A 15,899-nucleotide genomic window follows, 5' to 3' on the forward strand; every position below is an offset into this window, starting at 1 on the left:
GGGACTTTTAAATTCTGTATCCCCAAGGGCCAGTACAATAAGCTTTTTGGTTATATATGGTATTTGTTTATGACTCAACACAAATCAATAGTATGCACCCTCCTCATTAAGCCCTGTCACTTCCATATGTAAAAAGAGCACATTATTGGTTTAAACCTCTACAGATGAAGAAAAAGTGGAAGTCTGATTTGTCTTCGTTTAACCATCTGGCCTCAAAAACATGGACATAGTTGCACTTGATGCCAATCATGTTTTTATTTCATCTGTTCGTACAATAACAGTGCTAAAATTAGTGATTTTTCTTATGCATAAAATGACCAATTTCTATTTTGTGAAGTGTTACTCACTGGAAGAATCTCAAATGCCTGTAGTGTTCCACTGTTTAGTGTTATTGTTTCCGAGTCAACAGTAGCAGCAGGGGACTCTGTTGAAGCTATGGTAGGAACAAGGACAACAGTAAATAAAATACGTAGTCTCATAGTGAATAATTTGCCTGGAAACCTGAAGTCATTTAAATTTCTTACAAGAGAAGGAATCTAATGGATTTACCTGGGATGGCACAGATATGGGGTTGGCAAACCATGGCTCATATCCAAATCCAGCCCACTACCAGTTTTTGTAAAAAGTATTATAGGAACACGGGCCATACCTGTTTATTTTCCACAGTTGCTTTTGCACTACAAGGGCAGAGTTGACTAGCTGTTATAGAGACAATATCTGCTAACCCCTGGTATAGAACACAAAATATTTCTAGTATTAGAAGTAAGAGGATACACCAAGGCTAACTTACAAGTAAATAGGAACTTGGTAAAAAATTTGCCTGGGTATTCTGATAAGCAGTATAGATTCCTGGAACAGTAGTCCCCAAACACCAGGCTTCAGTTCTAGCAGCATTACTCCCGAGCAATGTAAACCTGAGCAAATAGCTTGCATTGAACCTACTTATGTTCTGAGACTTTATCTGTCCTGCCTACCTCATGTAGTTGTTGGGAGGAACCACAAACATGAAATATAAGATAGTATTATTTCAGGGGCCCCTACGTGGCTCAGTCGGTTAAGTGTCTGCCTTCAGCTTAGGCCATGATCCCAGGGTTCTGGGATGGAGTCCCATGTCGGGCTCCCTGCTCAGTGGGGAGTCTGCCCGCTGCGCCCCCCACCCCCCGTTTGTGCTCTCTCTTAAATCTTCAAACAAACAAAATAGTGTTATTTCAGAAGAACACATCTGGGAGACTGAACAGCGCTTTAGAGATCACACAGTATATAATCTCTTTATAGGTGTGTCAGTTGAGGCTTTAGACTTGAGCAGTGTTGGTTATACCTGATCAAGGTTATAAGAAATTAAGACTAGATGAAATGTGATCTTTTGGTGCTTTCAATTGCACCTGTAGATAAATCCATGCGAAAAATGATTTGGAATCATCTTGTAATGTGTAGTGTTTATTCCGACTAAAATACTAATCAGTTGGAAAGGAAATGAGACACCTTTCAAGAGAAATGTACTTGATTCACGTTACTACTTCTCTGTTTGATGGAATCTTAAGATCATACCTAGACTAATTTAAAGTGATTCCAGAGAAATAACCTTCGTCATGGGTAAGCGAACTATGGGCAGAGATAAATGTGGTGCAAGACTAAGAATGGTTTTTACATATTTATTTAATTATTTTGGTTTTTACATTTTTAAAGGATTGTTTAAAAACCAGAAAATTCCACAAAGACCTATGTAGGCTGCAAAGTCTAGCATGTTTATATTTACTATTCTGGCTCTAAAATTTGCTAGTCCCTGACTCCTAACATAAAGGAAGAAACAGCCAGGAGATTTTAGCCTGAATGCAAAGAATAACCGATATGGTATAAAACTCTTACTGATACTTCTTGCTGGAAGAAATAAAATTATTCTACATATTTAAAAAAAAAAAAGCCATCCTGTGAATATTAGGGTACCAATTCTAAAATGTCTACATTCCCAATAAGTATAGTCACCCCAACAGCCAAGGAAAGTTCTAACAATCTCTGTGCATAATCTATAACTAACAGTAGTTCTCATATTTATGGTGGACCGATAATTGCAGTTGCTTCACAATTCTTCAGGCGATAAAGTTAAATAAGCAGAGGGCTAAAGAAGAATTCTTCATGCTTTATTACAATGGTAGAAAGCTAAAGCAAATAACCAAACTTAGAATATTAAGATCGGCAATGATTAGTTTACAGGTCTCCAAGGTAACTCTGAGTCACTGGATGGATATAGTGTCACCACTACCAATACGCAGCCCAGTGATTCTCAAAATGGTGTCATATTGTACGTTGAAGAATCTGTAGGGTGTTTTTATTTGCCATAATGACTAGGAAATACTACTGGCATTTTGTGGGTGAGTCAAGGGACACTGAGCATCCTGCAACATGCAGGACAGCCCTGCCAACAATGAATTATCTCACTCAAAATGCCAATAATCCTCTGGTTGAGGATAACATGCACCAATTGGTATACTCTTGGCAATGATCTTTCCATAGACATAGCATTTAGGTAGACAAAAGAAATGAGAAAAAAGTGAATCATCTGGTTCTGAGAATTTTCTTCTCATTCCTTTTCTGCTACTCTATCACGAAAGAAAAGGTAGAACTATCAACTTGGCTTAGATTTCAGGAAATAAATTTCCTCTCCCTATAACAATTGTTGGGTTCTCATAATCTCATTAAACAAAAAATATATCAGAGGCTAAGGAAAAAAAGGGTAAACAAAATAGTTCCCACAGGAAACTGGCTCTTTACTTCCTGAAGAAAAGCCTGAATCTCATCAAACCCATTTCTTCTACACATGACTTCAAATCCACCCCCAATTTGTGTGTGTCCGGTGAATCACCAAAATGATGTGCCACCTCATGAACTCTATTTCCTTGCTCAACTGACTGTATTTTAGGTAGTAGTCTGTTAATCATTAATTCCTTGTAACCTCTAAACGTAAGATGATTTAAAGTGGTTTAAATGGCTGGCAAGTTCTTCCTGTCACACACTCATCTTTTGTGCAAATATTAATTGAGCTAATGAACATGAAATGCCTTAAACTGCCTTTGTCAACTTGCACAAATTTCTGTCAGCATTCTAGAAGAATGAAAGGTGTTAGAGCCATGACCAAATCATACAGGTCCAACAGCAAGGAGTCTCCAGTAAGCACTTACAGACATGGGTGATCTGGACTGGAATCTGCAAGGCCGTCATGGGGCTTGGAGAGATGGCTGTATTGTCTTCCAAGCGGGCGACTCTGATCTGAACATGCGGTACACTGGAATTGGAATTACTGTTTGGAACTCCAGATCCCGATTTATTCTCCAAAAGCGTTGGGTTGTTTTTTTGATTCTCATGTAACTGTTTAAGACCTTTTATTAAGACTGAAGGGAGATGGGTAGACAAAAAGAACATTGATTCTCCGACAGACCACCATCTAAGCAGCAAGGGAGGTGGGGGTAAGGAGGGAAAGTATTTGGAATAAATAATTGTACGCTGCATGTGAGATCTCAGCAAAATAACAATAAAAATTTTTTAAAGCCACAACCTGTCTGGAAATTTTTGGAAACATTATCCATCACAAGAAATTAAAAAAATTCTTAACATAATGTTATTCTTGCCACCTAAGATGCATTAAAAAAAATAGCCGTTGTGAGGACCATGAAAATAAGACCTTTGCTATGTCCTAGGGCTTCAGGATAAAATTCTTATTATTTGGGAAGAATATTGTTAATGCAAAGTAGCTTATTTCCTTTTCTCAGTGAATAGTGTATCTCTCCCGCCACATACACCACACCAAGTACTCGAGGACATGTGACTGTTTTAGCCATCATCATCAGGTGGCTGCGAGTTTAACTCACAACTCCAGAGGAGTAGCTCATCTTTTCCAAACAGTAATATGCAACCACCTTGAATTCTTGTGCAGGAAAGTCAAATCTAGACTCTCCCCTTCACCAGTCCTGATAAACTATCAATCCTCTTAGGTGATAACTGCCATCTGGGTGAGTTCATGTCATATTAGTATACATTCACTCTTCTGGTTTTAACATTAGGTTTATAAATGTGTAACTATGTACTTGATTTTTTAAAAAGCTTTATTTTCATCAAGCCAAAGTTCTTCATTTATTTTTCCTTTGGAAAAATGGAAGTTGGAGCACTATACTAAGGAGAATGAATCTGAATGCCTTAATTAAACGGACTGTACAACTTAGTTTCGCACCTAAGTGCAAAGCAGGCAGGGAAAGGACAAACACGCTCTGCCTCACTCTTCAGCAAACCCAACTTAAGATCCCTAGATTTACATAATAAGTGAATTATAAGTATGTAGTCTTTATACTATAAAACCACCAAGAAAATCTCTATATGACAAGCCCAGTTAAGACAGGTGAAATTATTCAACACATAAAAGTTGATTTAAACCTCAGTTTTCAGAAATACATTTTTGTGCACAAGATGTAAAATCGTTTTCTTCACAGTGAGAATGTATGTAAATGTGTATATTTTCATCTTAGGTGCTTTGAGAATTACACATCACATCAACTCTTCTCAAGGAAAAGACAGTTACCCAAAGAAATAGAGGAGATGTTTAAGGGAAGATCTACTGAGATTCGTATCTCTTTAGCTGAGGCAAAGAACTTCTGACCTCTAAGTAGGTCCTGAGGAGTAAATATGAATAAGACAAGGGAAGCACTTAAGAAGCAAATAATACATTACCAGGGAACGAAACATCCTTATGATTTGCAATTTGCCTTTTGATGGTCCACCATTTACTTCGAAGCCATTGTGGTGAACGGACACTGCTCCATCCCTCCGCTAACAGATCCCAGTTGATGTCATTTTCATCCGCGACATCAAGCTCTGCTATCCTACAGGTTACAAAACAAACATCTGTTAGATGTTAACTTCTACACATGATGGCACTGGCGATAAAGGGGACAGCAGCTTCTGTCACGGAGATGCTACTGTTCATTGCATGGGAAAGGATTCCAAGGTGCAGAACTGCTCCCAGAGCTAAGAGCTATATGACCTAGCACTAGCAATAGCCTTTCATTAATGGTATAAGCAATGGGCCAGGCCAAATATGGTCTGAAGTAGATGGAAGCACTGTAAAGGCAAGGGAGTAGCTAAGGGTTAGAAACAGGGTAAGAACAGGGTTAGTTGTATGGTGTTTTGCAATGTTTTACAGCATGTCATAGCAAGTTATTTCCTAGATCTGAACTTTTCCATTTCTATATAATAAAAATGTTTAGAAATGAGCTCTTTGCAGCTGACTAGTTGAAAAAAAGTGTTTTAAAAACAAAACCCACCAACATTAATAGTACCACTAAATTTTAGGTATTAATGGTCCATTTGTTTTCTAGCTTCAACTGTCATGATGATTTTGATTTGCAGGACGGAGTAGCTTTTATTACTTCAGGGTCTCAAACATTTTTTTGCTGGTATTTTTGCCCACTTGAGTCACTGAGTCTTAATGGTTAAACTGACTAACTTAAAAAAAAACAGCTCAGGATTATTATCTTAAAGCTATTTCTGGGTATCTATGAAATGGATGTGTCTGACTGGGTCCAGCGTGAAGGTGTGGGGTAACTGCAGACTGGGCCCCCTTCTTGGTGAGCTCAGCACAGCAGCCCGAGATTGAAGGGCATGGAGACTGAGCAGCCCTCTTCCCCTCCACACGGTGCCCCTTTGCCAGCACTGAAGCACGGTGGTGGGTGGCGAGCCGCAGTACCGCTGGCTGCCTGGGCTGTACCTGTTCTGTGGACAGAGAGAGGACTTCAGTCTCCACGCCTGCAATCTGCTACTTTGCACGAGCCCTATATCCACTAAAAAGGAACAAACACAAAACAAAACAAAACAAAAGCTCAATATGAAATCCATAGGATCTGGAAGATCCTGCATGGATGTCTTCTCTATGGAAAGGATGCTTTCAGACATTAGGCATCTAAGGAAACCAAAAGAGGAAATACAATCAAGTCACCTATAGCGATTAAGTGGCTTTTGTCTTTAAAGGACTTAGGACACAAACCTGAGGATGAGATTGATTTCATCTTCCTTGGTCCATTCAGTACCTCCACTCTGTTTCCAGTTCAGGTAGTTGAGCCATTTAGAACGACACTGCTTTTCTGAGCGGGTACCCACTCGCTCTGCCACGGCTGCCCATGACACGCCCTGTGTCACTATGTCACCTGGCTCAGTGCTTGTCAATTCATGAACCACCTCTGCAAGTCTCTTTTCCTCTTCTTCCGTCCACTTCCCTGAAAGAAGGAAATCATCTAGACTACTACTGCTACCTTTTTTTTTTTTTCGGCAAATCGGATTCAGCCCTGTATTTCCAAGGACTGATGGAAGTACACAGTAGCACCAAAAATTATTACTGAACGACCCTGGGGCGGGAAACTATCCACTAACATGGTTGCTTTTCACTAGCCCAGTAAGGTTCTTGACACAAAAGAAAATACAGAACCCTAACAGAAAACACTGGCTGACTCCTTAAGGAATGAAAAACTACGCAATACATACCTAGAAAGGATTATATACTGTCAAGTTGCACTAATCCTAAGTGGGAAGAGCTTCATGAAGGCAAGATGGACACAAACTCACAATCACAATTTTTCCTTAGTCTTGCCTAGAATTCCATCTCTGCAGAAGTAGAGTAAGCTCGACAGAGATCCTTCATTAGAGGAATGAATGATGAGAGACATGTGCGGTAACTCCTATGAGCTACGACCCACTGTAGTAAAAATGGAAACTAGGTTTATACCATCTCCTTTCCCTCCCATCCCAACTCCAAGATACTGTGATATAACAGAAGTCTGAGACTAATATTCACACAGGATTTTACTCCAGGTTTTCCTGAAGCCATAGACCAGTAATGACACCAAATGATCCTCTTGGTCTTTCCTTACGGAACTTGAGCAGAAAAACAGGAAAAGAAGGTTTGTTTGTTTTTTTTTTACTCCTTCCACTTGTTCCCATTTTGTTACTAGTAGCTAAATATGTCCAAGAAATTTCAAAAGAGCTGTGTGCTTGCATCAGGGATTCATTCATTCAACAAATATTTACTGGACATCTATTATGTGCTAGGCACAGTTCTGGATACCATATATTCAAGACAAAGTCCTGCTCTCCTACTTTATCATGGCAAGAAAAGTGGTTCTGTACTCACAGAATTTTACATAAAACTCTGGGGTCCCATCCTAAATCCAGAGCTCCTATTCCTGCTTCATTCGTTAAGCTGTCATTAACCACAGAATGACAGAGTTGGTGGAATTTATGTTCTCCATGTCTTACAGGTCATAGTGCTGGTGGAATGAATGGTTAGGTAGGAAACATTCCTGATTCCACTTTGGCAGGGTAAGGAGGTGAAAACAGAAAATATATAACCTTAGAAGCTTAAGCTTACCTTGAGAACTATTTTTCTTATTGAAAGACTGAGCACAGACTGTGGCTCCTTCAGAAAATTTTAGGGCTAAAAGGGAACTATGAGATCACCTGTTCTAACCTCTTCATTTTAGAGGAAACTGAGGCTCAGAAAGGATTTATGTGAGAGCTAGTGCCCGAGCCCCAATATTGTTGTTAGTCACATAGGTAAGCTTTAACAGTATCATCAATGAGTTTGTATACATTAAGAGTTAAATAGGCATTTGTGGTCTGGACTAGAGACTGAAACACTAATGACAAGTTGTTTCTATGGAAAAATATACTTACTTGTTTGAAATAAGGAAAACAGAGCCACAGCATCGAAAGATAACTTAAGTGTGGACCTGCCTGAACTAAAGCTTTTTATAAACATGAGTTGATAAGCTGTTATTAACAAAAGCTCAACAGTTAGATGGGCTTAAATTAAAACTACTTCCTCTTTTAAGCCTTAATAATAAATACTTTCCCAACTGGAGCAGTTCTGAATTGCCACAAAATTGAACATGCTACAGCTAGAAACTCTGAAACTGAGGAAATGTATCCCTGCAAAAAATGTCACCTCACACAAAAGGAGAAAAATGAAGGATCACTTGGGCCTACCATGAAGAAAAAGGAAGACTAAAAAATAAAATGTGAACTCAAGTGAATGACAAATTTCTTTCCAGAAGAGAAGTGAAAGCAGTATGTGAAGGGGCGGGAAGCTCCGATGGAGACAAGAGCAGCCCAGCGGCAGTGCTCACAGTACCTGTGTTGCAAGTATCCTTCATCAGTCGGCACCGATCTTTGACGGAAGACGCGCTTCTTCCTAGCGCCGCCCCTATTGTTGCCCAGTCATTGCCATGCTTTATCCGGAGCCTAAAACAAGAGTCTGCCAATCAGCATTGGGTTCAACTGTTTTCTCCCTTTTAATTTCATCATTTATTCTTCATTCTTCTTCTTCCCATTTGACTGGTTTGGAAGTTGTGGGCAGCAATACTTTGAGAGCCAAAGTTTGAAAGTGTGGCCTTTTTTTGGGGTCCACAGTTGTCTGTGGGTGAAAAAAAAACAGGCAGCAATTGCCTTTTTCCTGGGTCAGAGAAGAAATAAGTAACTTGGATATGTGTTCAAAAAAGACCAAATTTCCCCTCAGGTTACTGACACAATCTCCCAGGCATCCCCAGATTGTTCCCTTTGGAGCACTCCTAACAAGCTCTTCTCAGACAACTGAAAAAGTTTCCCAAGCTGCTATCATCATAAAGAGGATCAACCTTCAATTTTTTCCACGATCCATACAATTCATTAACCCATACTTTATGGCCCTACTCAACAAAGCAAAATTATTTTTCCTGCGAAACAGCCTTCATAGAGTCCACCCAGACATTAAGTGAAACATTTGTTAAGTCACCATTCTAAACTAAGCATGTAGCACAACCCTGTGTTTTTGATCCTGGTATGTAAATTCCTGGTATTTAGTCTTCAGGCCACCAAGAATGGCCATCTGATCTTTTCTGTAACCCTGATTAGTGGTCTGAGGACACATTTCATTCAGCAACTCACTACAGGAGAAGAAATTTATGGGCATGGCTACTCCGTGCACGTATGGATCTAAAAAGTTCTTTTTATGGTCAATCATGCTTAATAGCAGGATTAAATTATACCAGTCTACTAAAAATCTCGTGACATTTTCAAAGTAAAAGTTTAAAAAACAAAGATATTAAAAAAGTTAAAACCCAGCTATCAGAATTCAGGAAAAGAAAAAAATTTTTAAACTTACTCCTTGAGCTTTTCAATTTCTTCAGGTGTATATCTAGAAATTTAAAGAAATTTTTAAGAAGATCAATTAAAGAATGCTAAAAAACCTTAATAAAAATCAGAATTTCACTTAGGGAGCCAAATATTAAGTCACTTAGCATACTGATAATATTTTTAAAGTAATCAATTTCAAAGTGAATTACTAAAAATTAAAACTGATGCTTCTATTTTCTTTTTTGTAAATATTTTTAGGTATAATAAAAGTGAGTAATGTACATTTTTCTCTAGGAAAATTCAACATTTAAAAGATATTTGCTCCTATTCTGCTTTAAGTCTTCCTTTATTTCAAAACTGGTTTCAGACCCTCTGTACCGTAGCTATTCTGAAAGACTTATGCATGACATTGTAAACCAGAGCCAAAATGCAAATCTATGGTAAATTCTCAGAAGGCACCAAAAAATTTTTAAAAACTTCTCTTCATCTCCCCTACCCATGCACGGACATCTGCCACACTCTCGCTCCAATGTAAAGGCTCTTTTTCTTTAGAGGGAAAGTACTCAATACAGCCAATGCAATGCTCCTTTTAAAAGCAGTTACCTAATAAGCCATACTATGACTACCTAAAATTCCCAAAGAGAAATTTAAAGTATGTCAGTAACACCACAGAATCACTGCATTGAAAAAAAATGATGCCTTCCCATAAATGCTACCTGTAACAGCAAGCCAGGCAATGTATTCAGAAATTTATTTATTTTCCACTCTGGTTTTATTTCACTTTATTATCACTAACCTAGGAAATGCTATACTATATTAAAAAAAATGAATACGAACAATGTTACCAATGAATTTAGAGGGTTTTTTTTTCACACTTCCTAAATCTTTACCCACTATAATATTTATTGTTACTTTATAATAAAGCAGACTTTGATGTATGAAGACAGCTACGTCTAAAATCTGACATATATAAGGTGACTGAGATTCTAACTTCTAAGAGACCTTGTTATAATGAGATTTCCATATTTACAACATGGACCTGGAGAAAAAAAATATTAACACAACAAACAGTAATTCATAGCTGTCTCCAATTAAAATTTCTGATCAAAACTATATGTTAAAAAGTGATAGCTCCTTAAATATTTCCCCTAATTACATGAAAACATGCAGCATTACAAGTTTTCATACTTTCCCACATGGTTTCTGTCATCATACATGCGAAGCACTCTTCTATAAACTGCAAACAAAGGCCGGTTCAGACCCCATGCTATAGTCCTGTAGAAATCTTTTCTTTCGTCTTTTGACATCTCAAAGATGATTTCTGTAGCATCTTTTATTCCGCGTGCCTAAATGGGTTACATTTCTTTGATTTAGGGATTTCTGATAAAATGCATATGGATATACTATGCTTTTTAAAAGTTGTTTTTTTATGTTCAAGATCATCAAAGGCATTTAGAAAAATAATGTATTGCTAATTCATTAATAAGTCAAATATAAACGTTAAAATGTTCCAAGAGGTAATAAGGTGATACTTAAATGCTCCAAAAATAAACTATTAAGTTCAATAAAGTCAAGTTGTGTCAACCCCTTTTAAAATGATAAGAAATTAGTATCTAAAGAAAGTAGGAGAAAATCATAAGAACAAAATTAATGAAATCAGGAATCAAATAACAGAAATGACAGGCAATGTTAAAAAACGGTTCTTTGAAAAGACTCATTAAGACTAATAAAATATGAAAACATAAACTATGGCAAAACTAAAAGACAAAACAATACTGGAAATGAAAAAATGGGGCCTAAGCAGAAATGCTACAGAGATTAGAGAGTTGAACATTATGAAAATTCTATGGCAATAAATTTAAAAACTTACATAAAATGAATAAACTCCTAGGAAAAGTCAACTTACCAAAACAGACTCAGGAAGAGATAGAAAATCTAATAAGCACAGACCACCAAGAAAATTAAGTCAGTTATTAATAATTTTTCACAATGAAAATACCAGGCCCACATGACTTGGTAAAGCCAACCAAACAATCAAGAGAAACATAATTCTGATTTTAAACTATTCTAGGGTATAGAAAAACAGGGAGGACACTTCCTCATTCGTTTTATTAGGTGAGCATAACCTCAATAGCAAGACCAGACAAGGACAGTTTCAGAGAAGAATTTTCAGGTAAGCTCATTCAGTAACACAGATCTTCCAGTCCCTAAAATACTGAGCACCTGCAATGTGTAAGAAGGTCAGTAATCAATACAGAAGGTGAGCTTATTCCAGGAATTTTTTGTTAATTAAAAAAAAATTATCATTATAGTATTAATTATTAAATTTATGGAAAAAATTAAATATCTATAGATGTGGAAGGAACATTCATAACATAGAACATTCATAAGTGATTATACACCTATTGAGTTTTGATTTGCCGACAATCTGATAAAAAAATATAAAAAGTATAGGTCGAAAAAGAAAAATCATTTACAAATGTTATATATGTAGAAACTTAAGAGTATTTAGCAAACACTGGTTACAAAATATATAAAGTCATCTGCATTTCTATACAAAGATCATAAAAAAGTTTAAAAGTTCTCATTTACAGTAACATCAACATTAAAAGCAACAGGACTAAATCTCAGGCAAGTTATGTAAGTCCTTTATGGAGGAAAACCAAGTATCACAAGGCATTAAAGAGGAAGCTGCTACAATGGAGGGTATACCATGTTCTCAATAGGAAGATGGACTACTGTATGGATGTTAATTACTCTCAAATTGACGCACAGATTCAGTGCAGTCCCAATAAATATTCCAATGGTTTTCCATTCTCTGCAACTTGATTCTAAATTTATAACGGAAGAGCAATAGCCCAAACCAGCCAAGACATTCATGAAGAGACTTGCCCCATCAGATGCTGTGATTTCTCTAGACAGTGTTATCTATACTAGTGCAAGTATGAACAAACAGAACCTGGAAACAAATTAGAAAACCCAGAAACAAATCTGTGGAAGCTTGACTTGGAACAAAATGGACATTGTAGATTGGGAGAAGACTGACATTCCATAGCGATGCTGGGACAACTGTCTTCCATTTAAAACAAAAAAAATCCCAACAGTGAAACCCCATCTTGGAGCAATAGGATAAAAAATCACCATGAAAGGCAAAACTACAGAACTTTTAATGTGACAATATATGGGGCAACATCTTTATGCCCTTGAGGCAGAGGAGGATTTCCTAAATAACCATGCAAAATATAAAAGTAAAAAATGATAATTTTGATATTGAAATTAAGAATCTTTTTTTCATGAAAGGACCCCCAGGGAGAAGGAAAAGATAGGCCAATAAATTGAGACAAGATATCTGTCATGCAAATAAACAAAAAGCCATTAGTATCCAGCATACCTTAAGAATGTCTAGAAAATGAAAAAGATAACCCCATAAAAAACATAAAAAAACACAAACAGGAATTTCAAAGAGGAAACATAAAAAGTAGCGAACAAGCATATAAAAGTATGTAATTAGAGGAATACAAATTAAATCCATAATAAAATACCATTCACATCCATCAAATTTGTATAAATTAATAGCAAAAAAAAAAAAAAAAAACCCCAAATGACCGTTAACTGTGCATGGGTAACTTAGAGTATATATATTGGCATAATGAAATATAGCTACAAAAAGGAAATAAAAAATCAAAAGGGTATGGATCACAAAATCACAATAAACACAAGCCAGTTACAGAACACCCAGAGAATGAATCTATTTACATAAATTTCAGAAAGAGGTAAAACTACACTGATATGCATTTTATACATTCTTTTGAATGTATGAAACTTCACAGTAAAAAGCTTCTCCTTTTTTTTTTTTTTTTTAAAGTAATCTCTACACCCAACGTGGGGTTTGAACTCATGACCCCAAGATCAAGAATCACACTCTACTGACTGAACCAGCTCGGTGCCCCAAGTTTCTAAATTTTAAAATCTAGAATTCTCTTACGCCAGTTCTGCAAATAATTAAATCTAACATTTACAAGTCTAAATATATGAAAGGCACTGTGTTGCAGGATGACCGTATAGTGAGATGAGAAGATTCTTCTGCTCTTTTTTTCCCACTTGTGGCAGTTACTTTTGTTTATCTGATGTCTAATTAATTGGTTTAAAAATGGGTCCACAATGTTCTTAAACAGCAGCACATAATAAAAACCATGGTCAACTATCAAATAAAATACCTTTTCCCAAGATCAGTACATCTTTTTCGACATTTCCTATCTCTGCCAATTCATTCATCATTCTCCCAGTCGTCCAGAATAAACCACTCAAGTTATTCCAAATCCTTTTTCCTCTTCCCCGACATCCAGTCACCACGTGTCCTTAGAGACTACCTGCTTATCTGCCCTTTCCCTGCCAATTCTTCCACGCTGTAGTTTATAAAGTTCTTAATTACTCTCATATGGTCAAGTGAAATGGTCCTCTAAAAGGTCTCAAATTTCAGTCTCATTCCCACCCTTTAATCATAGAATTGAAGGGGTCCTTGGAAACCATCTACTCCAATCCCCTAGACAAGAAACCAGCTCCTTAATTTCCAAGTTTGCGTTCTTACCATTCGTTACTGCCTTATCTAAACCAGCATTTTTCAAGTTTTCACTCAAGTGTGACCAGTGGACATATGTTTTCAATGGTCACTGTATTTGTGTTTCTCTTAAAAAAATTAGTTTGGTGGGAAGGATCTTTATTCATTAACAAAGAACTGAAGTTTTTCACTCTTTAGTTTACAAAGCTTAGCTTGGGAACAGTGCTGATTAAAATTAGGCTTAGGAATGTGGACATTCTAGGCAGCAATGTATTTATAATAGTGAAAAATTATATAAACCACCTAAGTATCAAACGATAGGACAATGGTTAAATAAATACTGTACACCTCCCATTCCCAAACAATGCTGATGGGTCTGTGTTTCAAACATGCACTAAAACTCCTTTAAGGGAATGGTTAGCAAATCACTGGAAAAATTTCCTTGACAAAAGCACAGACCTACTCCACCAATCCCTCACTCAACTAAGGTACCAGTTGTTTTCATTTCCTATAGGACAGAGTTCTAATTCTTTGGTCTGGACTTCAAAACCAAGTTTCCAGAGGCTAATTACTCAGTTCAAGTTAAAGGAGCCAATTTAATGTGCTCTGGGTTTCATTTCTGACTTCTTAGTGCTTAGTACTTACTTGCGCATGCTCCCTCCAGCCCCATTCTAACCCAAGTTCTATTCCTTTAAGACTCCACTCAAATCCTTGCTCTTCCAAATATTTTCCATTACTGTCCTAACCCTAAGAATATACTCTTCCTTCTCCGAGCTCATGCAGAATTCACAACATGTATCATTCACATTAGGTACAATCCTTATATTACTCTTCACCTGCTTTCAACATTCCCAAATGAACTGCTGGCTTTTAAAAAGCCAATACCATGTGTTACGGCAATTCATATCTCCAGTACCTCAAAAATACTACGTTCAAGAGACATTTAATGAAAAGGATGACTTAGCTAACAGAATATAAGCCTCAATATGAAAATGAACTAAATTACTCATTTTTTTAAAAGAGGGAAGATTCTCACGTCATAAATTCACTCAAAGAAGAAGACCTATATCTTATGCTTTTGACAATGCAAGCTTAAACTAACTTATAGGCTGCTTGAAAAGACAGGGCTTTAAGATTCTGAGAAACTATTAGGATTTTGTCTAAACTTTAGGTGTTAACTAACACAGTAAAGCTATTTTAAATTAAGAATTTGAAATTTGTTTAAAAATATACTATAATCATATACCTTAGAATTAGGAAGCTATGACATATTAACCAATCATCCATTATAAAAATTACTGGAAAGCTACTTATAAAGTACATACAATGATGCTTTGATAATTTTTGCAATTGGCAATGAAAACAAACAAAAAATTGTGAAACAATTTGTTGTGAAACCAACAAAAAATGCCATAAAATACCTTTAGATAGCGTTCAATATTGTTCATCAAAATATCAATTTCTTCCTTAGACCACATCCCCTGTTTCCATTTATGTCCTTTAAAGGAAAAGAAATAATGTTATAGAAAACATTATCCCTTCAAAAGGAATAAAACACTGAAGATTTGATTTGTGATTAAATAAATTATCTGTGGGACTAAAATGTAGCTAATTTCTTTTTCATCTGAAATCTGAAAGATCCCCAGATAGCTGCTTTTGTAATCTCTTTTAAGTAGGCTCCATGCCCAGTGTGGGACTTGAACTCATGACCCTGAGATCAAGAGTCACATGCTCTACCGACTGAGCCAGCTATGTGCCCCGTAACCCCTAGTTTTTAAGAAAGAATACATTTGATCCTGGGGCACCTGGGTGGCTCAGGCAATTAAGTGTCCGACTCTCGCTTTCGGCTCAGGTCATAATCTCAGGGTCGTGAGATGGAGCCCTGCGTCAGGCTCTGCGCTCACTGTGGAGAATGCTTGAGATTAGGTCTCCCTCTGCCCCTCTTCTTCTCTTGCACTCTCCTTCTCTCCCTCTAAAATAAATAAATAAATCTTAAAAAAAAATACATTTGATTCTACTAAATAAAGACAATAATAAGTAAAAGACTAAAAAATTATGGCTTCCCCTCAGTTATATGTCTTACTCTTTGAGCAATACAGGCATGCTAAAAAGACATGAAAATTATAAAAGCCAAATCATGTTCAAGACTGTGAAAAATTCACCAGTGGAAAAAATAAATTTTATGGGCAAAAGA

At 36.7% G+C, this 15,899-nt stretch overlaps 1 protein-coding gene across 3 annotated transcripts in view; it reads right to left on the minus strand.

The window, feature by feature from the left end:
• DMTF1 (cyclin D binding myb like transcription factor 1) overlaps window positions 1-15,899 on the minus strand; it is a 44,306-nt gene that overhangs the window by 5,110 nt on the left and 23,297 nt on the right. For all 3 annotated transcript variants that reach the window (XM_045793352.2, XM_045793350.2, XM_045793351.2), the window contains 8 exons: window positions 15,127-15,203; window positions 10,336-10,493; window positions 9,176-9,208; window positions 8,168-8,277; window positions 6,029-6,257; window positions 4,717-4,868; window positions 3,177-3,386; window positions 348-433 (listed from right to left, as the gene is read on the minus strand). In XM_045793352.2, coding sequence (XP_045649308.2) covers window positions 348-433; window positions 3,177-3,386; window positions 4,717-4,868; window positions 6,029-6,257; window positions 8,168-8,277; window positions 9,176-9,208; window positions 10,336-10,493; window positions 15,127-15,203 — 1,055 coding nt within the window. The remainder of the gene's footprint in view (window positions 1-347; window positions 434-3,176; window positions 3,387-4,716; window positions 4,869-6,028; window positions 6,258-8,167; window positions 8,278-9,175; window positions 9,209-10,335; window positions 10,494-15,126; window positions 15,204-15,899) is intronic.

This window comes from Ursus americanus, chromosome 3 (assembly GCF_024610735.1).
Source record: "Ursus americanus isolate L20-20 chromosome 3, mUrsAme1.1.p, whole genome shotgun sequence".
Taxonomy (NCBI): Eukaryota; Metazoa; Chordata; class Mammalia; order Carnivora; family Ursidae; genus Ursus; species Ursus americanus.